The sequence below is a fragment of the Mytilus galloprovincialis genome, chromosome 9, assembly GCF_965363235.1.
Source record: "Mytilus galloprovincialis chromosome 9, xbMytGall1.hap1.1, whole genome shotgun sequence".
Taxonomy (NCBI): domain Eukaryota; kingdom Metazoa; phylum Mollusca; class Bivalvia; order Mytilida; family Mytilidae; genus Mytilus; species Mytilus galloprovincialis.
In genome coordinates, this window is record NC_134846.1 from 87,227,976 (window position 1) to 87,254,118 (window position 26,143).

Consider the following 26,143-nt stretch of genomic DNA (forward strand, 5'->3'; position numbering starts at 1 on the left):
TAATTAATTATGAAATCTAGGTTGTAGCTTGATAAAAGAATGAAAACACCGTTAGAGTTGTTTGTTATGCTCTATAGATGGCCAAAATATCAATAATCAATAAATTCTGTTGAATAGTGTTTTTAGTTTCCTAAAGTTAGATTTTGTTTGACTTTTTTCTGTGTATATTTGGGATATGATGCTTATTTTTAGTACATATCTTTGATTTTAGCAGCTTCAAAACTTGTTCATAATTTTTTCAAAATCGTAGCTACTATCCCTTTAAGATTTAAACTTAAAAGTCTTCTGTTACAATTACTTCAAGGTTTATGCTAGATTGACTGGACTATTTTAAGTGTACGGTAAATTTGGTAATACATTTTTTTACATGCACATGTAGTATGGCCACAAATTCAAACGTTTAGCAAACAGAATTCCAATTTTACAACTTTTTCAAACAGATTTGATGTATTGTCCACATTTATGTTCTGAATGCTATTTAATTTTATGACATGTATATTTATAATTTTCAAGATGGTTTATAATTTCTGAGACCATGGACTATTATATATAATACTTCCATGCTGAGCTCTTAAGAAAACTGTAATCATTAAAGAAGATGACATGTTTACTGTCAATCTTTATAGTACCATGGAAGTAATATTTAAATATTACTTCCATGATATTACTAATGATGGACTAATTAATACTGACTATGTTGACACTGTATCTGTATCATCTGAACAGGATATATTACTTGGTATTAAACAGCATGATACAAACAGGCTTATGATAATGGGAGTTTTTAACGACCTTGACCTGCTATACAGCCCTCTCACTGTGATCAACAAACAAGCTTATATTTGATATTTTTATTGTATCCTCTTTCTGAGGTCAGTTTAATAATTGAGCCCAAATTTCTTATATCTGGGAATTTACTCTTATAGCAATAGATGTTTGCATATACCTAGTGTCTGTCAGGATATTTTGTGATGTGTGGGGGGATTATTGGCCATATGCCACCCTCAGTACTTTCTGATGTTTGGGGGGATTATTGGCCATATGCCACCCTCAGTACTTTCTGATGTGTGGGAGATTATTGGCCATATGCCACCCTCAGTACTTTCTGATGTGTGGGGGGATTATTGGCCATATGCCACCCTCAGTACTTTCTGATGTGTGGGGGGATTATTGGCCATATGCCACCCTCAATACTTTCTGATGTGTGGGGGATTATTGGCCATATGCCACCCTCAGTACTTTCTGATGTGTGGGGGGGGGGGATTATTGGCCATATGCCACCCTCAGTACTTTCTAAGTCTGATGTGTGGGGGGATTATTGGCCATATGCCACCCTCAGTACTTTCTAAGCTAGTAGTTCATCGAGTTACCACTAGTCTGTCAACACTGAGGTTAAGAGTTCAAACCCTGCTTGTGGCAGGTGTGACTGAACTTGACTTGTAATTGATTGGCATTCAGCACCAGCTTTCCTGCCAAAGTTGGTCAATTCTATAAACTCTGGCTACCTCCACCAATAATCTAGAAAGTGGTGTTAAACACCAACAGTCAATCAAGTTGTCCCAATTTAAATTGTAAAGTAGAAATAGATATATTCCTATGCTGATTGGGACAGGAGGAGTTTAAGTTAAAACATGTTAAACAGTTGAATGATTGTTGAAATAAAAGTATTAGATAATAAAATAAGTCAAATTTGTATTTAACATTATGATGAACTTCAATCAATATTTATTGAACTTATTCAGGTCACCACACAGGGCAAACCAATATTACATAATCACAAATTTATAGTAAATGGAATCGACTACCCTTGATAACTATTTGGGTCATTTATATTTATCTGTGATTATAGAATTCATCAGTACTTTTATATTCACATCTGTGTTCATTAACATCCTACAGCTATGTAAATAACTAGGTTAGGACCAAAATAAATGTCAGATTTACACTGTCTTGTCAAAATATCAGTTTGTTTTATTACAAGCACTAAATGTATGTCAGCTGGCATTAATTATAAATCCCCCAGAGGGCAGAGTGATCACTGTTTATAAATAAAATTCTATTGATTATAAACACATGCTAGTGTAAACATCCAGAGTGAGAGTTCTACTGGTGGATCAACTTCATAGGAGAACATTTAGGAATAGTATGAAAGTTTGACAGATTTTGGCACAGTATAGTATGTTTGTTTTTTATAATTTTTTTCTGTAATTTAAATTATGTAAATTTATTAAATGCATTGCAGAGTTTCTCTTGTTTATGTTTTTAATTGAAAAAAGAGAGGATTGAGATAAGCATCATTTTGCAAGAATCATATTATTAAACAAAAAGCATATGGTAGAAAAGAGTCAGACAGAAATGGAAAAAGAAGAAAAAAGGAATAAAAATGAGGAATTTAGAAGGAAAAGACAATGTATATATATAAATAAAATGAATGGACTTTGAAAAATATATGAAAAAAAATGAATGGACTTTGAAAAAAATATGAATGAAAAAAAAAAAATAATGAAAATAAAGCTTGCAAAGATGAAGATGGACTGGAAGAATGGTAACATTTGCTGAATGTGGATGTAAAGAGAAAAAATATATTGTAAGATTTTCCTCACACTAAGAAAGGAGCAAAACCGAGGGAGCAAATGATGGAAAAAGTGAAGGATGAAACATCCATAAACATATGACAGAATAAAAAAGGATGAAAATGAAAGAATAGATGCATTGAATAAGATATTTCATATGTGTTTAATGCATGTACAATGGAATACATGAGACATAATTAATACATGCACATCTATCTACATGGAATGAAGAAAATATATATATGTCATAATCCTTACCTAAAAATGGAATGAATGTTAAAAAGATAGTGCAAATTCTTACTGTTATGAACTAAAAAGCAGGACCTACAAACCTATGTCTTACAGTCTTATATTTGCTTGATGGAAAGAAAAGAAGAAATAGAAACAACAATTCTTATTTATAATGGAATGAAAGAAGAATTAATTTAACCTATTTCTTATATATATATATATATAGGAGGGAATGAAAGTAAGATATATTGAGATGGGCGCAGGATTTTTGCGCCTTTTTATATGGACATTTGCACTTCAATTCGTAGGACATTTGTCCTTTTTAAATATGAACATTTGCGATTTTGGTATAGGACATTTGCGCTTTACAATACTTTCTGTATGGTTAAGGTAAAAAGCACAAATGTCTGGCCCTTTTACTACAGGTGTATCAAAATGTAAAGCGCAGATGTCTATAATGTTTGGAGCGCAAATGTTCTATCATGTTACAGGTAAAAAAGGGCAAACGTCTTGTACCTATTGAGATTGGGAATAATTCATTCAGTTTGACATGTTTTTTGAAGGGAATTCATTCAGTTTGACATGTTTTTTGAAGTGATGACATAAAGAAGACTGATATTTGTGATCAATGATTGATTCGGCTGTCTCTATGATTTGATTTTTATGTTATACGAGTTATGAACAGAATTATTCCTACCAATGGTGATTCCTGTTCTGTTGAAAACTTAAGCCACGTTGGATCATTGTTTTGTTGTAGGTGGTATACTGCAATGACCTTCTTCTGTACTGGTACCATTTTTTACATACTTCTTAAAGATTCATACTTTACATACTTAAAATATACCCACTAAAGTGACTAAACATGACATTTTTTGTCCAATTATAAATGGGGTTATGCTCTGCTCCACATCCTGTGCAGCATCTTTAAATGTTTTGATTAGCATCAGTTTTTTATGTCTTTTCTTTACTGTTCAGCAACTTTAAATGTCATAATTAGCATCAGTGTATTTAGGGTTTTTCTAAACTGTACAAAGGTCATTTCCTATAATATAAAAAGAAAAAAAAGAAAGGAAAACCAAATGTTGAATTAAATTTGTGTCGTGTTACTGAAGATTAACACATGATTTATTACATTTTTTTTAAAGATCATTGACTTCAATGAATACAATATTTAAGAAAAAAAACCAGGGTGTGTTCAGTAATAATAGAAAAAAATGCTGTGAAAAAAATGAAACAATATAGTTGAGATCAATGTACTCTGTATGAATGGAAGATACTTTATTTTGAAACTGAGGCCCACAAAGACAAAATCATTTCATTTACATTCAGCGAATGTGGTCATGAGTTTATATAGTCACTGACTTTGCAACATTTACATTTACAATCATGGAATGTGGTCATGAGTTTACACAGTCACTGACTTGTAAGTACTACTTTTATAATGCATTCAATAGCCAAAAGTTTGAATGACAATAGCAGACATGCACAGCTGGTTAATGATTTGTTATCAAGACATGAACTCTTGATATATTGTTTTCTATGTAAAGATGATAAAGAAATCTTATATTGAATTGTTTTAGAATCTTAGTTCACTAAGTTCAAGTTTTCCTCATGATTAAAGCACATGAACCAGTAAAACACAAAGGTCATTAAGGGAACATGCATTCTGTTATAGTACAAAACTGAAAATATGTAGATGATAAAGAAATAAATTTCTGTATGATTTCTAATGCCTAAAAGTTAGTAGGATTGTATGTGTTTATACCAGAGTATGGTGGTTCTCTCTGGGCACTCTGGCTTCCTCCACCAATAAAAACTGACCACTATAGTAAAGATTTAGTGCTGAAAGTGACTTTAAAGACTGACAATCAATGAAATGTACATAATTTAAAGTGGACAATATAATGTTGTAGATTTTATGTCTGTGGAAGATTGGTTCTTTTATTTCCTTTTTATGTTGCTGGCTATTTTTGTTTTGTCCAGCAACTACAAGTTATTAAGATTTATGTTGGTCACTTCACAGATAGTAAGACATTTCCATTTCAGTAACCCATACCACAGATCACAATTGAATTATTCTAGTTTCAGTAAAGTAATGATAATCGGTCTTCATTTGCCACCAGGAAAGTGGTGATAAAACACCAACCATCAATCATTTGTTTTAAAGATTAACAGTTTGAAGAGTTACTTTTATTTGTGTGAAAAATGCTTTACAAAACCAAAGTCTTTACTGGACTAAAATGAATTTTACCCTTCACAGCTAATGTAAGATTAATATATGTGTCATCAAAAATTTTGACATTTATTGGCAATTATACTTGATTAAGTTTAGTGTCCAACTGCCGATGACCGTTTCTTTTATAGCCTCCCCTACTTGATAATAACATCAAATCTATTGATTATAACAAAACTAATATTTAATGTTAATAATATTGTCCTCCATCTTATGGTAGATTTCAGTGATTTCTATAATTTATTTTCCAAAACCAAATACATGTGATATGTATTGAAGTTGAAGAGATTTGCTACAGTCTACTCTGGCTGACAGAGAAAATCTATACATATGTTATCATGTTGGTAACATTTGATGTTAGACTTGTTGGAACCGTGACAAGTAATAAATTATCTTCCTAAGCCTCCTCCAAAAATCAATTATTTATCAGGAACCTGAGTGAATGATGCACATTGCCAGAGAGAATACAACATATTATTATCTGGGAATAAAGCAATTGAAGTTATGGTTCAAATGCTTACACTTTAACTTAATTACCATCTCATGTTCTATAAACAGTAAAAGCTTTTTAAACTGAACTGATAAATAAAAGTTATGCTGCTAGATTCTGCAGTTTATTATGTTAATTGATAACAGTTTTCAATGTACTAAATAGTATATGAGTAAACTTATCACAGATGCAAGGATGCCAGACCTACAATTTACAAACTTTTAGATATATATCGGAATGTAGGAAGGAGGTGTAAACAAAACACTGGAAAATTAATTCATTATTTTAATATCATGTCATTTTTAATCTTTCCTGTTGAATAAAAAATCTTCTTAGTAGATTAAAGACCTTGACAAAAGGAAGGAAATAAATATAAGTATTTTATTTACGCTTTTTAAAGTCCTTTCTATGGAACCTGATTAGGTAACAACTTTTGTCAGTACATTTGTTAAAGAGTTTTATACTGCAACTAGAACATTTCCTGTTTTCTGTCAAATATAGTAACAACTTCGTACAATGTTGATTTCATGTCACTTCAGTTTTCTTCACAATTCAGGGATTTTCAGGGATAGAAAATGCGTTTTATTTTAGCGTAAACATTTTTATGTAAGGGGTAACTTTCATTATCTTTCTATAATTGAATCCTATTTTAGCTGCAGTATACAAACCATATTAGGTCAATGTCAGAAAAATATCAACTTTTTTGTATTCGGCAAGAAACAGTTGAATTAAGACCTCCGTAAATCTAGCCCTGAACCCTTCCCTAGTGTTGTTAAATATGTATAAAAGGGTAGCTTTTTCACTCCATCTATTTTCTTGAAATTCAGATACAATTTAACTTTTTATCTAAACCATTCAAAACTATTTTTATGGCTAATCTGATAAAAACTGTACCCAATTGTGATTAGCTAATCTGATAAAGAAGTATACCAAGTTGTGATTACAATTTTTTAAGAGGTGAACATTATGATTGTATTCTGTTTTAGATTTGTTCAGAATACTTCTACCCGATAAATGCCCCAATCAACAAACTGAATATTTACATAACTGTATGCAAGTCTTATATGGTAATTCCTTATCAAGGTCAATGTAACCTAACAACGGCTATTGACCATTAGGAAATATACCATGACTATGTCAATATTTTTATATTGAAATAATTGATTCATTCTACCAGTACTGACCATTATCTCAAGATGAAAGTAAACAGCTATATAAACTTGAAATAACACAAGATATAAGGCTTCATGTAATTAATAAAAGTGAATTTATTCAAAATTTATCTGAATTCAGATACCTATGTAAACTTTCTTTTTGGAAAACTTTTTTCATGAGTGTCCAAAAAATTGAAAACAGTACGTTTAATAATTTCCAACTGTCTGGGTGGTCTCCTGTTTATAGCCTGCTCACCTAAACTTCAGAGTTCCATCACCTACTATATTAAATCAGAGATTTCAAGATAGGCATTTGAGACACATGACATTAGGAGTAAGAACTAAGAGAAGATAGTTCAGAGTCATATTACTGATCACATGACCAAGTAGGATGATAAGCCTTCATGCAGACCGTAACTTACTAAAATAGCATGTTTAAACACTGGCTCAAGGTGTCCATCAAGTACAAAGCAGGTGTTATTTACTTATTCAGGCTATTCATGATAAGGCAGTGTCCATAACTTCTACCCCTATGCTATTGACAGGTACTGCCTTAATGTAGGAATTTTATGTAAGGTATTTATGTAATAAATAGCAAATCAACACCTACAAACATGGAAAGTACCAGTCAATGTGAAAGATAAGGGAACCCCTGCTTATTTCACAGGAAGATTATCTAAAAATGTTCATGTAATAGTTGTCACTGGACGTTAAACATCAATCCAGCAGCAAAATTTATACTATGTTAATTTATTTGTATATGTCTCTGTACCATTGTACTTTGGTTTACGAGAATAAAGATATATAGCATGACAGTCTAAAATTTAGTTGTTGTCTGTCAGGTTTAAAACAGATTTCTCCAGAAATTTTTAATTTTTGCTAATCTTACTCATCTTTATTTATTATTCAGCCATATACATATGCAATGTCCATTTCAACAGTAATGAAAATATTTTGTGCATGATTTTGATTTTTTAGGGACAAGTGAAATTAGGACCAGAAAATAAAACATTCTGAATAGTTCAGACCTAGAAGTTGTAAAATTTAAATTCAACAAAAATTAAACCATTGTTTAGTACTTTAGTGGTTTGTTTTATAGAGTGGTTTTGGACATATTTTTTGACAAGAGCATTCTGTTAAGACAGCATAGTTTTGGATTCAGAGTACATAATAATGTCATGGTATTTGGTTTTACGATATATTCTGACGATTGGTAGTAAAAGTATGTACAACTTTTTTTGACTAATATGTAGATACTATAACTATAAAACTAAGTGTAATATGACCTGTCATATATGTCAGTGATCAAACCAATATATGACCACTCATAAGGTTTAAGTTATCAAAATATCATAACCTTAGGGAATTTTACATGGTTTATACACAATATATTTTCCTTATGGGCATAGGGTATTTAAATGAATTGGACATGATTTTCCCTACATTATTTTAGGTTTTTTAGGTGAAGAAAGTTGTATATGTGTAAGACATTATTTTTCTACATTTTATATTTTGAGGTTTTGGCTAGAGAAACATGTTAGAAAACATATCAAACTGAGTTACATATGCTTAAGAAATAGCGATCCTAAATTATATCAGGGGTGTCAACATTAATAGGTTTGATTTGTGTTTCATCATTCACTTTGCCAAACCTTGAATTTTTTTATTAAAAGATCAAGAGCAAAATCTCAAATTTTTTTTTCTTCAATTTATCATATTTTACCAATAATTGAAATTATTTTTTTTGCAGTTAACAATAACATTCTTTGATAAAAAAAAGTTTTTTCAGAACATTAATTACTTCATGAAAACTTCATGTTATTTACAAATTTTCTTAGAATATAGATTTTTAGAGGGAGCAACCTCACATCTTTTATAGGTAAAAAGAAAGTATAAACATTGGTGGACAGTTGTATCATTGGCAATCATACCACATCTCCTTATTTTATATGTTTAGGCATGTTTTTTTTCTTTTTAAGAATCTTGGATTGAGGTTTTTATAAATTTGTGTTATATTAAACATATTTATTATAGTGGATTTGGAAACAAGTTATTGCAACTTATATTAATCCCTTTCCACTTTGCGGATGTGAGTGCTGCCTTTTGTGTTAGAAGATAATTGAAACCATCCACCTATATTTATTTGTCTATTGATATTTTATGGGATAAACTTAATCTAAATTTATCATGAAAATAGAATTAGGAAACGCTGGATTTAAAGTTTTAATCTTCAATTTAAAGTTTAATCTCATATTTAAAGGGAAACCATCAATTTCATACAATAATTAACCTCAATAAATAATTCCAAAATGTGAATGAATTAAAATGAACGTAGTAGATAAAAGGCGGCAGTTTTGTTATTGTAATCAATTTAAGTACTGGTCATTTAGATAAAATTCACATTTTACTGTGCTATTGACCTTTCTGTAAATGAATGACTTTTGTGTCAAGTGTTCATATGAAAGGAGTTGCTTGAAATTATAATTTTGAAGAAAATATTTAAACAATGCCTGTTTAAATCTGAACTAAGATCTGTATGATTTATTTTTAACAGCCACATTTTTTTAATAGTCGTTAATTATATGACTTTGCTGTTGTTGGGGTCAATTACATTTGGTTTCAAGACAATAACTTGAGTATGTATGTGTATGGATCTCTATGAAATTATACTCAAAGGTTCTGTACCACTAAAGAAAGGTTTGGATTGATTTTTGGGGCCCAGTGACTACTAATCTTCTATGTCATTTGGTCTCTGATGGATAAATCTCTGGCAATGATACAACATCTTCAGAGCCGTGGTGTAGTGGTTAGCACATCGGACTTCAAACACATAAGTTCCTAGTTCGATCCCCATTCCGTTGAGAAAATTTTGTTTCTACATTTTTGGCTCTCCCTTGACACCATTTGTGAATATTGTCTTGAGAAACGATGATAGTCCTTCGAAAGGGGACAATAAATGGCTGACCTGTGTAAAGAGAGAGCAATATCTCTTGCACTTAAAAGACATCCTTGTAGATTTTGAAAAAGAGCAGACTAATGCCGCTACAAGGCAGCACTCGCACCTGCAAAGAGGAGAGGGATTGATATAAGTTGCAATAACTTGTTTCCCAATCCACTAGGAAAAAAATGTTTAAACTAACATCTTTTAATTTTATAATGAAACCAAAGACAATGTCAATGTTATGAATGATGTCCATTTGTAAAACTTCATAATGACTGAATTTCTAGGGACCAGGCCTATAGGTGTCAGACCACCAATTCACTCCATCCAATTTAGAAAGTATGTTAAGGTAGCCCTACTCTTACACAAAATAATGATTTTAATTTCAATGTTTACCTAAACTAACCAACAAATGTGCAGAAATGAAATTTTTAGTGAAAGAGAAATATATTTTGGCCATTGTGAGCCAAAATTTACTTGTCTATGAGCTTGCATTAAAAATTGAGGATCAATGCACACCTTGATATACTAATTTAAGATTTACAGGAAACTAGGGGGTAGTTATATGTTGGCATGAGCGTCGTCGTCGTCCGAATACTTTTGGTTTTCGCCCTATAACTTTAGTTTAAGTAAATAGAAAGGTTGATGACCATAAAAGGAAGGTTGGTATTGATTTTGGGAGTTGAGGTCCTAACAGTTTAGGAATTAGGGGCAAAAAAGGGGCCCAAATAAGCATTTTTGTTGGTTTTTTTCGCACCATATCTTTAGTATAAGTAAATAGAAATCTATGAAATTTAAACACAAGGTTTATGACCATAAAAGGAAGGTTGGGATGGATTTTGGGAGTTTTGGTTCCAACAGTTTAGGAATAAGGGGCCCAAAGGGTCCAAAATTAAACTTTGTTTGATTTCATCAAAAATTGAATAATTGTGGTTCTTTGATATGCCGAATCTAACTGTGTATGTAGATTCTTAATTTTTGGTCCGGTTTTCAAATTGGTTTACATTAAGGTCCATAGGGTCAAAAATTAAACTTAGTTTGATTTTAACAAAAATTGAATCCTAAGGGTTCTTTGATATGCTGAATCTAAAAATGTACTTAGATTTTTGATTATTGGCCCAGTTTTCAAGTTGGTCCAAATCGAGGTCTAAAATTAAATTTTATTTTCATCAAAAATTGAATAATTGGGGTTCTTTGATATGCCAAATCTAACTGTGCATGTAGATTCTTAATTTTTGGTCCCATATTCAAATTGGTCTACATTAAAGTCCAAAGGGTCCAAAATTAAACTAAGTTTGATTTTAACAAAAATTGAATTCTTGGGCTTTTTTTATATGCTGTATCTAAACATGTACTTAGATTTTTGATTATGGGCCCAGTTTTCAAGTTGGTTCAAATCAGGATTCAAAATTATTATATTAAGTATTGTGCAATAGCAAGAAATTTTCAATTGCACAGTATTCAGCAATAGCAAGAAATCTTCAATTGCATAGTATTGTGCAGTAGCAAGAAATTTTCAATTGCACAGTATTGAGCAATAGCAAGAAATCTTCAATTGCACAGTATTGTGCAATAGCAAATATTTTCAATTGCACAGTTTGTGCAATAGCAAGAAATATCTAATTGCACAATATTGTGCAATAGCAAGATATTTTCAATTGGAGTTATCTTTCTTTGTCCAGAATAGTAGTTGAATCAACTTAAATCATTGTTTTATACAATATACAATGTATATTCACTTTTACTACCAACTGATAAATTAAAACAATCTTTACCATTCAGTGATAACTAGCACTTTATTTTACATTTTAATATTTTATGATGTATTTAAATGAGTAGTTATTGTTGCAAACTCCATTAGAAATTTAAATTGAGATCAGTTTTGGAAAAAGGGAAAGGGGGATGTGAAAAAAAAATGGGGGAGGGGGGGGGGGGTTAAATTTTTCTCATTTCAGATTTCATAAATAAAAAGAAAATTTCTCCAAACATTTTTTTGAGAGGATTAATATTCAACAGCATAGTGAATTGCTCAAAGGCAAAAAAATTTTTTTAAGTTCATTAGACCACATTCATTCTGTGTCGGAAACCTATGCTGTGTCAACTATTTAATCACAATCCAAATTTATAGCTGAATCCAGCTTGAATGTTGTGTCCATACTTGCCACAACCGTTCAGGGTTTAACCTCTGTGGTCGTATAAAGCTGCACCCTGCAGAGCATCTGGTTCTCATTTCAGATTTCATAAATAAAAAGAAAATTTCTTCAAACATTTTTTGAGAGGATTAATATTCATCAACAGCATTATAAGTAAATTGCTCAAAGGCAAAAAAAAAATTTTAAGTTCATTAGACCACATTCATTCTGTGTCAGAAACCTATGCTGTGTCAACTATTTAATCACAATCCAAATTTAGAGCTGAATCCAGCTTGAATGTTGTGTCCATACTTGCCCAAACCGTTCAGGGTTCAACCTCTGCGGTCGTATAAGGCTGTGCCCTGCGGAGCATCTGGTTTTTAGTAGTGCCACTGCTTGTCATCCAAAAGGCTGTTCTTTCTTAAAAGACTTTAAACATGGGTTGAAAATCGGCATGTAGAAAGGTGATATATGTGCAATTCAAGATATACCTGGTTTCTTTGAAGTTAAACTTAAGGTAAAATATTAAGAAAGCTGTGAAAATTGCAAAATTTTGTTGAATAGATGCAGAGAATATCGTGGAATAATATATTCATTGGTGTATCTAATTATTAAAGATGCAGTTTATGTTTGTTTCAGAATTTTGGTCTTTGGGAGTTGAAAATTGCTCAAATAGTTTAATGGCGCCAGGGCCTGGACTTTCCTGGCTTTGCAAATCTTAAGCTGATTTTTGGAACATAATTGAATGAATATTCATGACTTCGGAATTGAGTTTCATCTGGTTTGTCAAGTTGATAACAGAATAATGACCTTTTGAGCTGGTTTCTTTTTGCTGTAGACATTGAAATTAAAATCCTACTGAGGAAAAAATCCTGGACAAAAAAAAATGTTTGATAAAACTATACTGGCCTAGTCATCAAGGGTCCTTGACAAAGGGCAGGTGGAAATGTCACTATACTGTAAAGCAGCTTTGATTCAAATCCTGCCAAACGATTGGTGTTAGGTTAATAAAACTAACTTTGTTTCCATTTGGTGAAAAAAATCAATAGTTGAAACAGGATATACTTCAAAATGTTGGGTCTTGCATGCTGCATGCAATGTCTACATTACAGGAAAAACCAGTATGCACATTTTTTTTTTTACAGTTATTAACTTTTATCATAACATGTGACTTTTAACTTGGAAATTTATATTTACAAGACCTTAGGTAAATTAATGTTTGTGTGGAGTCATTTTACTTTGTACATGTATCCAAAACATTTATGTTATTTTCAGTAAATTATTGTAATTAGTTAATTTCGGACTTCTGCATAAAATGTAAGCATTTTAGGACAACAGACCAAAATCTTTGGAAACAAGATTACATTTTTTTTTTTTTTTTTTTTATATATTTTATATATTATAGGGACAAACATTTTACATATCTGCAACCAGTATTTTACATTTTCACAAACCAGCATTACCTTTTCTGAAAAATTTGTGCCCTAAAGACAGTGGAATGAAAATAAAGAATTCATTTAATTTGATCTAAACATTGACATTATTATGTTTTGATATAAGCTCACGAAATTGTTTATCATGCAATGTATGCTGGTAGGAATGCCCATTACTGTCATGCATCAAACGTTTTTATTAGGCTACTGCTATTGTTAGCTTCATAATGAGTCTTATTTGATTATTGCCATTCTCAAATCTCATTTTGTTGCTACTGTCAGTGACAATTGGAGTAGAATGTTTATCTTTAATGTTATTTTACAAACATTTTTATTGTCGTTTGTCTTGTTGGGTACCCCATTTCTACCCTCATGTATTAAATGTCAACTGTCAATCACTGTTAAATCATTTTAGTACTAAATTTATTGATGTAACCTATACAAATTTGTCAAACGATATAATAACATGTGTCTATAAAAGGTCTACCACATTTTTGAAATTTTTTATTATGTTTGTGATTATTTATAACAATAGAATGGTTTAATATTAAATACTTGTAAAAAGTACAGGATTAGCGGGATTATAGATATATAGAAAGCTTTCTTAATGATTACAATGAATATTCAGCAGCATAAGCTAAGAATTGTATTCCACAGTAAATGACATTGTTATAGGATTATTATTACATAATATCAGGTCATTTTAGATACATGTATTAAATACCTACATTCCATGGTGTAAAATAAAAAGAACAAAAGATCAAAAGTGCCAATTAAATCTAAAAGAACTTTTTATGATTGATTGAAGTGAAGGCTTAATTTTAATTGCTTACTTTCATTTGATGACTCATACTAAGGAAGAATATAATCAGACAGGTAGTTAGAGTTCTTATTTGTCTTCTGTAAAAGAACACAGATTTTCATTAGTTCGTGAGAGGATTTATTATCTTGTTTGGAAACATTAAAAGCATCATATTTTGTTATACATAATGATGGTCAGTCGTTGAGAAAAGTGGGGAAAATCAATCAACCACCAACCATAGTCATAATGGGCTCAGGTGATTTAGTTAGTGGAATAATTATGGAGACCATTTGGCAACTGAAAACTCATGAAATGAATGTTATTATATATATTTGTATATGTACAGAAAGTTTTATTTCTTTACAGCTATTTTACTGATGCTTGTAGTTTAAAGGTTTGATTGGCTTGCTTGCTTTGTTTTTATAACTGTTTGCTCATGCATTTTGATTAAGTTTTACAATTCTAATCAACAGATAGGTTGGGTTTCAACTATTAAATTTACTACAAGCTTCTAGTAAGTCTCTTAGGATCAAATTATGTAATTATTTAAAAGCTGCATGGAATATTCGATCTAATATAGTCTCATAACTTTATATGTCATTGTATTATACTATTGTTCTCTGCTGTCTATTCATGTTTTATATTATGTAATATATGTTGTTAATTTTGCCATAACATGTCTATGCTTTTGCAATAAAGATTCATTCATTCCTTCATTCTTGTATGATGTTATGGAAGGCTTGAGCAAACATATATACAAACAAAGCAAGCCAGCCAACCAAACCTTTAAACTACATACATTAGGAAAATAGCTGTAAATGGTAAATATGTTTAATGATTTAAAATGAGTTTTTGTTTTGTATTTTTATACGACCCCAAACATTTTTTGGGATCGTATAATGGTATGATGTCGTCGTCTGGTTGTCTGCGTCGTCGTCGTCCGAAGACACATTGGTTTCCGGACAATATCTTTAGTTTAAGTGAATAGATCTTCATGAAATTTTTTCAGAAGGTTCAATACCACAAAAGGAAGGTAGGGATTGATTTTGGGGATGATGGTCCAAACCGAATAGGAATTAGGGGCCCAAAAGGGTCCAAAACAAGCATTTTTCTAGTTTCAGGATAATAACTTGTGTAGAAGTATTTCGATTGCTCTGAAATCATATCACAATGTTTAAAACCACAAGTAGAAGGTTTGGATTCATTTTAGGGGTTATGGGGCCAAAGTTTAGGAATTAAGGGCCAAAAAGGGGTCAAAACAAGCATTTTTCTAGTTTCAAGACAATAACTCATGTGTAATTGTATGGATCTCTCTGAAATTGTACTACAAGGTTCAATACTGCAATGGAAAGCAGGGAATTGAGTTTAAGAGTTATTGCTCCAAGGGGGTTTCAAAAAGTTGGGGGGGGGGGATTTTTTGTTTACGAGTTTTGAAGGGCTTCCTTTTTTTTCAAAAATTTTCAAATTTCAAATTTTGAAAAGTTTCAAGAAGAAATCTTCAATTGCACAGTATTGTGCAATAGATTTGTTAGATCTTTGACCACATTAATTTTGTGACAAAAACCTAAATTATGTCAAAAATTTTATCACAATCCAAATTCAGACAGAATCAAGCTTGAATATTGTGACCAAATTTGCCCCAACTGTTCAGGGTTCAACCACTGGGGTCGTATAAAGCTGCGCCCTGCGGAGCACCTGGTGTTAATATGTTTTATGATTTAACATGAGTTTCTGTTTTGTATTTCCAGTGTGACAGAACATGAGTTTGGAGGAATATGAAGATGGCCAATATCTGACACCAGACGATGAAGGCCAATATCTGACACCAGAAGATGAAGACAAATCTGACAAACCATCAGACAACTATATTCTGAACTCTAGACCATACCATCAACATGGAAGAGGACGTTCATTTCATCAAGGATATTGGCGTGGCAGGAGTTTCTGGGGAAGAGGAAAGCCATTCAGAGACACCTTTCAAGCCAACACAAGAAAAAACAGAAAATCATTAGAGAATGAACATGAACAGGAAAATAGATCTCCAAATTCCAGTCTAGAAAGGTCAAGAGATTCAAAAGAAAGGTCAAAAGATTCAAAAGAAAGTTCAAGAGATTCAAAAGAAAGGTCATATTCTAGGTCATACAGACCAAGTAGAGAAAAATCTCCAACCTCATCAAGGAGAAGTAAAAGTAGAGGAAGGTCAAATAGGACTAATAGCGGTGAAAGGTCACATAGGACTCTTAGCCAAGAAAGGTCACATCATACCCATCGAGGTCAAGATAAATATAGGAGTCGATCCAGAGACAGAATCCGTAGTTGGTCACCAAGACGCAATAGTAGTGGTAGGACTCAGAAATGTTACAATAGAGAAGAAACTAGACAATTAAATATCTCAAGAGACAATAGTGAGCATCATAAGGATAGTCACCACAAAAACAATAGAAATCACCATGGTAACAAAAGGGATCGTTCTAAAAACAGTAGAGATCGTCATAAAAGTGATGAACCCCAATTTGAAAATAGGCGGAGGTCTGCAGAGTTACGAGAAAATGGACTTCCCATAGAAAGTGAATGTAAATATTCGCCGAACATGAATGACAAACTAATGAACATGTCAAATGATTGGTCATCTAAAAAAAGACATAATAGTTCTCCTCTAGAAAATGATATGATAAAAGAAGAAAATGATAGAAGGGACAATAAAAGAAGAAATTTGATATGGTCCCAGAGGGAATCGGAAAGAGAACACAGTAATGTTCAACATTTTGTAGAAGAAGGATTGCGAGAAATCAGATTTGGTGAAAAAGGCAGACCTATAAAAAAGGAATATACTGGTGTTAACAAAAGGAAGGAATTACGAAATAGGAATAGGATGGAGAACTATGTATTAACATCTGTGGACATAGAATGCCTTCACAAAAGGAATGATCGCTATCATTTCTATAGAGTCCCTAACAAATCCTCTGATACAACTTCATCCTCTACTACATCAAATGATGCAGCCATGTTGGACAACTGCTTTAAAAATACCAAAACTGAAACATCAGATAACACTGCCGTGTTTGACAACAGCTTCAAAAATACCAAATCTAGAACATCAAATGTAATGAATATTGCCAAAGGTATATCCAAAGTCTGTCAAGGTCGTATCACTGCAGACGGCAAAAGATCTTTTACTGATATTAAGGAAGAAGAACGGTACAATGATAAAAATGATGGAAAAACAATCAACCAGACAAATGAAGGAAAACAAAATGTTCAGCACAGTGAGAGGGTTCATAGCAAAGAAGATACTGTGGATGGTGGAAAATTGTTTAACTTTCATAGAAGACAGAATTCTTGTTCCAATGAAAATGAATATGAACCTTCAACTAATCAAATCGAAGCTTTTACAAATCAACTACAAAGTGTGTCAGAGACTAATCAACTGTTCTGTCATGATCAGATATCAAATCGTGAATCAAATTATAAATATTCAAACGACTTGTATCCTATGCATTGTAATAACATTGACACTACCATGCATAGTGATGTACAGACAGACAAACCAAGGAGGTATGTACAACCTGATGAGGCTGGAGATAATGTACCTTACTTTACAAACATATCTAGATCAAAGACATTGGTGAAAAAATTAAACTCTTGTCAACCATTGCTGCCGACACCAGCAAGCAGAGACAATTTTGTTCATGACTATCATTGTTTATCTTCAAATCAGCACAATCTCTCAGAAACACCTCAAATCTGTCATAATCCACCTGATCAAATTCACCCAAACATACCAGACAAGGAAAAAATAGACTCTGTTATAGACTGGTTTATGAGAAACAACTCTAATCTTTTGAATTCGTCAAAGGAATTGCCAGAGAATGACAGTAGTGTTAATGCTGCCAAAAAGAGTGATATAAATACATCACAGAGTCATACGCCAAAAACTGATATCAATGATAAATCATACAATGCTGAATCATCCCTTCAGGACACATCAGAAATAGCATCACCATCAACTTCATTGAAATATCAAGAAGTTCAAAGTGACGGGCATCATATTTATACTCCCTTTGCAAACTTTTATGAACAATCAGAAAACAAGGAAGAAAGAGACCAGAGTAAAAAATCTGAAGCTAAATTGAACTTAAAAATTACTGTGACATCAAAATCATCCAGTGGTGATAATAATAACAATGTTCATCGTGTCAGAGACAGGAAATCAAATAAAGTTTCTGAAAACACAGATGCAAAATCAGACAATCTTACTGGAAATAAAAACAACAAATCTTCTAATGTTACAGAGAATACAGAGAAACCAAGCCATAAAAACAGTCAGAATTCAAATCCATCTGAGATCACATGTTCTCGTACGACAGGGTTATCAAAAACAACATCACATTCAGTTACTAAATCTAAGTCATCAGAAGGAAAGGTCGGATTGTTAATATCAGGTGAACAGAAAAATCAAACAAGTCAATCCTCAAAATCAAGTAAAGAGAAAAAGCATTCTTCAGATCTCAATGTTAAATCGAAGGAACAAAAATCAAAATCAAAAGACAAAAGTGAGAAGTCATCATGTGAAAAAATGATGCAAGAGACAGAAAAGAAGAAAACATTAGTGCCTAATCCAAACATAAACAATAGAAATGTGCCAACTAGTCCAAAAATCAATTCATTCGCTAAAGATAAACTGACATCAACACCAGTTACCATTGGAAAAACAATGTCATCTGAAAAAGATTTATTTTTATCACCTGTACTGAACCCAAAAACATTGAGCGGGTCAAAAGAAAAGAAAGGTCATACTTCAGGGAGTAATGAGACACCAAGCAAATGTATGGTCATGTCTGAGACATTGTCTGAATCAGATTGTAGTGCTAACAGCTTGATGGTAGTTGATAGCTGGCATGAGGGAACCTCCGGTGAAAAATCAAAACATTCATCAGGTCTACAATCAAAAGACCGCAGTGCTGATAAAGAGATGGTAGACATTGAGGAAGAAGCAGACGCAAACCAAAACATTTTTGATAAAATTGTTCACAAGAAAAAGTCAGAGAAAAGGTCAAGAAGTCCATTAAGACTGTCAGAGATTAAAAAGATAAATTCTGATAAGAAAGCTATAAAGGCAAAACATGACAATCATAAATCTACTGATAAAGATCCAGAAACAAAAGGTCTGCTTGAAAAGTCTAATAATTTGAACAATGAAAAAATGACTTTGAAAAAAGAACACAAAAGGAGAAAAGAAGAGATGCACCAAAATTCAAAACCACCGTCATCATCATCAGACGACAAATCAAAAGTTGTTTCATCCTGTGAAAAATTAAATGAGGCTTCATTACTTAAGAAAAATGATGTCAATTCCACACCTACTAGACTGAAAGTAACATCTACACACGAAAAATCAAAAACAATTGACAAATCTGAAACGTGTGATAATTCTAAAATGACTTCTATTTTTGACGCATCCGATATTACATCACCTCCTGTTCACTCGTTATTTGGACGTAAAATCAGAACTGGATTGGAAGATTTACCGTTTATAAATAGTTCAAAGAAAGATAAACCCTGTGAAGGAAAGTCAAATGAATCAGGAAAAAGTAGCACAAATAATATTCCTGAAAACCTTTTCCATAAGATGAAGAAAAAACTCAGTCAAACAAATAATGTTGTAAAAAGGTTAGACCCAGCAAAGACAAAAACAGTCAAATTAGGAACTGGTATACAAACTGAAGAAACAACCAATCAAAATGACAATAGAGATTCTGAAAAGCAAAAGCAAAATGAGGGATGTAAAAGGCAACAACAAACAAACAAGGAGGAAAATAAAGAAATGAAAAATCAGAAAGATAAGACTGGAATGGATTTGAACAAAAATATTCACCGATCGGCAAAAACTCATGGTAGGAAAGATAACAGTAAATCTATAGAACACAAATCGTTGAAACAACACAAACCAAAACAAGGGGAGAAAATTATACAGAATAGTCACGACAAAAGTAAAAGTTCCTCTGCATGTGGTGTGAAGGAGGGAGAAAGACAGTCTGTGGAGAAAGAACATCAAACAAGGAAAGAAAAAGCACAAAATGACAATACAAAGATAAAATCAACAAATATAGACAATTGTAAAAACAAGTTGACAGGGTCTAAGGATAAAACTGTTATGACACCTAAAACAAATGAAGTTTCTGAAAATATTGATTGTAACGTATTGATGAGCGGAGAAATGTGTAAGGTAGGGAACAAACATCGGGATGTTCACAATGAAACAGGTTCTTCTATGATCAATAAGAAGGGCAAACAAAACAATCACAATCATATTGATTGTTATGTTGAAAGTTCAGTGGACAACAATGAAGAGAATCAGAAAGATGTTGACGACGAAAACCCATCTACAATGGAGTGTTCTGATAAAAGCTGTGCTGATGAATACAACGCAGAGACTACTGTTAGCACAGATGAAAGTTTTGAGTGTTTTGGAATTATTGAAAACGTAGACTTAAACACCGTAAGCTTAAGTGCTGATGAATTAGAAAGACTAGAAAATGTTCAAAATGTTGAGGTCAGTTTAGAAAACTCATTAACAACTAGTAAAATTGGAGAAATAGACATTGATCAGAAAAGTCATAATATGACCACAAGTTCTCTAGGTGCAGAGGAGATAGATGAGGATGAACTCTTGAGGGACATGGAGGTAAATTGTCTTGACGTATCAGAGGAGGTCATTGTACAAACATCATTTGAGGAGAACTCTGAAAAGACCGAGGGAAGTTGTCAACTCAACAATAAGACTGGAGATGTTTCTCCTGAAGACAATTATACAGAAACCATTTGTCTGACTGAGGACAAATCTCAGGAAACAGACCTAGTCTCAGGCACCTCAGACAAAATTTTGCCGTCTTCATCTATTGTTGAGGAAGTTGAAGTCTGTACTACAGAAGAACTATTACCTTGTCATTATGAACAGTTGGAAGTTGTAACAGAGGAAGCAACTGAAACAGCAGAACTGTTAAATGTTAAAAACTGTGGCAGTTTAGTAGAGAATACAAACAATGTTGACATCAGCCTCCATCAAATTACCACAAGTGATAAAAGCCCAGATCAAATCAACACAAGTGATAGTAATGTTAGTTTGGACACATTAGAGAAAAATAGTCATCTCACAATTGGTGATAAAACAAAGGAAAGCCAACAGAAATCAGCTTTTGTCGATGCTGTAAAGCTGTCAGAGACAAAAACAATCAGTGAATTGAATTCTGTTTCTGTTGACACTCCACAACCCATTGCTTCAAAATCTATTACAGCATTGAAATCCACCAAAGATTCAGATGGAACTTTTGAAAAAATGGAAATCAATTCCAAAAAACAGAAACTACTGGAAATGTTAAATCCTGAAAGAAATGTTGAAATGAAAGAGGGTAAACGTTCAAATCTGTCGCTTACATCAAAACATTGTGATAGTACTGTGTCACACGAAAAGGATAAAGATAGTTCAAATCATATAAACGATACCTCAGATCAGAAATTAAAAACAGTGCATAAATCAGAGAGAAAAATGCAGAATGTGAAAGAATTGTCAAATAAATCTGAACATGTGACTAAGGCGAGTGAACAATTGACGATATCTTCAAAAGTCGTTAAATGTGTGTCTATGAAATCACCTGTCAGACCAATGCTGCTGACAAACAGGAACAAATCATCAGGATCGGGATTCGTTCGTCACCATTTACCACCTAAAGTTTCAGATAATCGAGGCAAATCGGCAAAAGCTAATATTCTGAAAGACTGGAAAATGAGCGATAAAATTATGCCTCTGAAACAATCAGAAAAACACAAAAAGCTTCCTTCTGAAAACAAATACAAAAGTTCTGGTGTTACATCTGTAGATAAAGTGAAAACCCAAAATAATAGTCCATCACTAAAACAGAAAAAATCACTATGGAAAGATCTTAGAAAATTTGAAGGAAAAACAATAAAGAGAAAACAGACTAACACATTTTTGCCGAAAGCAAAAGCATCAGTTTGTACAGATTCAAAAGTGAGTGGAAAAACAGATAAACCAATTGCCAAAAAAGGTCAAGATACTACTTTGCGCACTGGAACTTCTAACAACAATCAAGGAGTAACACTAGAAACAGATACAAACATAGAAAATGACATGGTTGGTAACAATAAGAATGATGCAGCAAATGCTCAAAAAGTTGTTGAAGATAATTGTGGAGAGGAAGACAGTTGTGGACTGAAGATTATCTCTGTTTGTGGAAATGTGAATTTTGATGAACCTGAACAAAACTCATCAGAAGATGAAGAAGAGCTTTTGGAATATGTAAAAAATATGAATGAACGACCTGTTACACCGTCTTTGGATAATATAGATATGATAATGAACAGTTCACCATTGAGAAAGTACGATAAAACTACCAAAAAAGATAGTGAGAAAAACAATGATCAATCTAAGCTTGTAGTAGTGACCATGCCTTCATTGATCCACAAAGGTACACGTAAAGACAGTTTATCTGCATCATTTGTTCCGATGGAGACAAATAATTCTACAACAGATGAGAGTGAACTTGATAGCAGTTGTGATAAACTTGTTATTGATACGGAGCAGTCTGACAGTAAATTATCAGGCGGAAGTTCAGTTGAAGTGGAGCAGACCAACATTTCTCTCTCAAATGAAAAAGAGAATAGAGAAGGTACCACAGAAACCGTGGAATTATTGAAAGAATTGTCAACTGTTGACTCTACAACTAAAAGTATGCACAACACTGAGTCTGGGAATGACATGTCAGAAATTGTACACAATGTAGAGTCGGGGAACAAAATGTTAGAAGATGTGCACAATGCAAAGTATGGGAACGAAAGGTCAGAAAGTGTACTCAACACAGAGCCTGGGAATGACATGTCAAAAAGTATGCAAAACACAAAGCCTGGGAATGACATGTCAAAAAGTATGCAAAACACAGAGTCTGGGAATGACATGTTAGAAGGTGTACAGAAAGCTGAGTCTCTGAATGACATGTCAGAAAGTGTACAAGTGGAAGAGAATTGTAAGGCTCCATCTACAACCAAAGACAGCTCGTCATTGAGTGATGATGGATCAAAATGTATTGACAATGATGAAACTTTGATCTATGCTCATAATACATCCGACATGGAATCTTCTAAGGAAACAATCGACTATTCTCAGGATCATAAGAATAAAGTGGAATCAGAAAACCTAGAACATGACTTGGAGGAATACAGTGATGGGGATTTTGATGAGGACGATGACGATATACAAATAATGTGGTACATAAAAGGTGTGCCACAAAGTCCGTGGACACCAGCCACACCTCATATCAAAGAAGAAGGTACCAATGAAGGAGAAGAAGAAGATGATGAGTTTAAACAACCTCCAGTACTACCAGAACTTGATGAATATTTTAAGAAAAATCCTGAAATCTTCTCACAGACAAAAGCTGTCAATGATACTTCAGGAACTAGTAGTATAGTGCCCAGTAGTCAGCCTGAATCTCCACAGTTAGATGACACGTACTGTGATATGTTCTTTGTCAGTGATAATCCTGACTTTAAGTATGAAGCAACTCCTATCATAGAGGAAAATGAGTCTAATGATAAAGGCATTAAGGATCGGGAAGGTGGCAGTGAAAAGGTAGGTTCTGCAGAAGAGAAATCAACTGAAGAAGACAGTCACTTGGATCGGTTAACTAATCTAAGATTTGACAAATACCCTGAACAAATACAGGCATTCAAAAATAAAGTGAAGAAAGTTATTTCTGACAATCATGATTCAGCAGCAGTAGATAGTGAACAAACTACAAAGGAAACTGAAACTGTAGTAGAAAATTCAAGTTCAACTGAAGGATCTCATACAACAGAACAACCAGCTTCTAACAAAAATGATAGTGCTACTTTAGATCTACCTCAATCAACAGAAAATAATGAAGTTAATAGTGAACAAGACCGACCATCGTCAGCAGAGAATATGTATGATTCTATCAAACATCACAGTAGACAAAGAAAGTCAACAAAACCAGGAAAAAATCAAAGGAAGCAAGTGTGTGGCAGCTTACTGTTTCCTCCCGCTTTACAAAGAACTAATAGTAATGAAAACGATGATGTACAAGTCATGCAACAATCACAACAAAGTACTTTTGAAATGGCGGAACCAACAAGGAGGCTGATTTATAGTATGCTTTTATTTTCAAGGCGGCTAACAAACAATGGAAATTATGAGTTTTCACATTTCAAACCAATCTGTTTTACTCACATGAAGATTCTGTTAGACGGAACTAGTAGGAACACATTTGGAGAATTCATCCCCAAAAAACTGTGTGATGTTTTATTACGTTGTGTAAAGTGTTTGACATGTAACGGGGACTATTCGCCATATAGGTTCATGAGACATGTGTGTAGTGTACAATGGAAGAATGTGTCGGACAGATCATTACAGAATCAGCCGATCCCTAGAGAACAATTACAAGGATCAAGCCAAGTCCTGTGGAAACTCATGTACTATGTCTTCCAGATGGAGAAACATTTAAGGTATTATATACTTCTAGTGTGTGTAAATAGTCATGTCCTATGCTCTGTGTAGAAAGTTTTATCACTTACTATCATACCATTTGTTTATTTTCTTTGGTAAACATCTCATCCTACTATCATTGACTTAAGGGCAAACTCTTATGTCTCAAATGTTTATTGAGAAAAAAAACCAGAAATATCTAAAAATAAATTAAAAAAATGCAAGTTAAGGACATAAAACCGAATGGAAAAAATGGAAATTACGAAAAATCAAAATAGGAAACAATTTTTTGCAAAACTTTAGAAAAAAATGTAAACAGCTAAAAAGAATATCAAGAAAAAATGTATAAATTGGTCAGCAAAGACAAAATTGTCGGTAAACTTTTTTTAAAGAGTTTTTGCCCTTGAATTATAATTTTTAGCCATTTTTCTGTTATTGGCAAGAATAAAGCAGACAGAAAACAGAAAATATTATCAATAGTACAAAATCAACAGAGATCGTAGTCATCAACATTATATTTTGAATTTTGGAGGGAAAAAAAATTATAATATCAATTGATTTTAAGACATGAGCTTAAAACCCTTTACTTACTTATCCTTCCCAGTGGGACATAAGGCCACAACAAAACCCTTCGGAGATACCTTATTCAACGCATGTAGTTTGCAGAACTCAGAGGATTCTCTATAAAAAACAAAAACAACACTATTTTTATGCCACACCTAGGATAGTAGAGGAGCATTATGTTTTCTGGTTTGTGGCTCCGTTTGTGCGTTCGTTCGTCTCTGCGTCCGTTCAGGTTAAAGTTTTTGGTCAAGGTAGTTTTTGATGACGCTGAAGTCCAATCAACTTGAAACTTAGTACACTTGTAGTTTATGATATGATCTTTCTAATTTTAAAGCCAAATTAGACTTTTGACCCCAATTTCACGGTTCACTAAACATAGAAAATGAAAGTGGGAGTTTCAGGTTAAAGTTTTTGGTCAAGGTAGTTTTTGATGAAATTGAAATCCAATCAACTTGAAACTTAGTACATATGCTCCCTATAGTATAATCTTTCTAATTTAAATGCCAAATTAGATTATTACCCAATTTTTTACAGTCCATGGAACATGGAAAAGGATAGTGCAAGTGGGGCATCCATGTACTTTGGACACATTCTTGTTAACTAATATTTAGATGCATGCAAACATTTTGTATTCCCAAGTTTATTATAGAGTATGAACTATCAGACATTGTCAACTGATTGTTTCTGTTATAGCAAAAACAAGAAAATTCAAAACATAGACGACATCCCAGCCAAGGTTTTGAGGTATATAATGTTTCATTTAAACCAAATGTTAACCACATATTAACATGAACACTTTAGTATTTTGTATGAATCTAACAATTTGTATGAGCTAAAATACAGATAAAAAAGAACACCCAGTATATCTATCACTCAGCCCCAATTTTGTGTTCTGCTGATTAAAAAATAAAACATAACTGATTAAGCATGGACAATATATGCATACATTCTCTTTATCCTGCTGTGAATAAATAATGGTAAACAAACATGCCCATATGAATTTTTAGATTTATATAATACATGTCTTTTACAGAAATTTTTAAAATCTGTAAACTAGGTGTTCTTTTAAAA

General features: G+C 32.7%; 1 protein-coding gene across 3 annotated transcripts in view; it reads left to right on the plus strand.

The window, feature by feature from the left end:
• Window positions 1-26,143, plus strand: part of LOC143046266 (uncharacterized) — a 51,095-nt gene that overhangs the window by 14,591 nt on the left and 10,361 nt on the right. The window contains exons 1-3 of one of the 3 annotated variants that reach the window (XM_076219340.1): window positions 2,072-2,176; window positions 15,738-24,528; window positions 25,766-25,816. In XM_076219340.1, coding sequence (XP_076075455.1) covers window positions 15,749-24,528; window positions 25,766-25,816 — 8,831 coding nt within the window. In that variant the 5' untranslated portion in view covers window positions 2,072-2,176; window positions 15,738-15,748. Of the gene's footprint in view, window positions 1-2,071; window positions 2,177-15,737; window positions 24,529-25,765; window positions 25,817-26,143 lie in introns of those variants that run through there. The other 2 variants (XM_076219339.1, XM_076219341.1) reach the window with 2 other exon arrangements.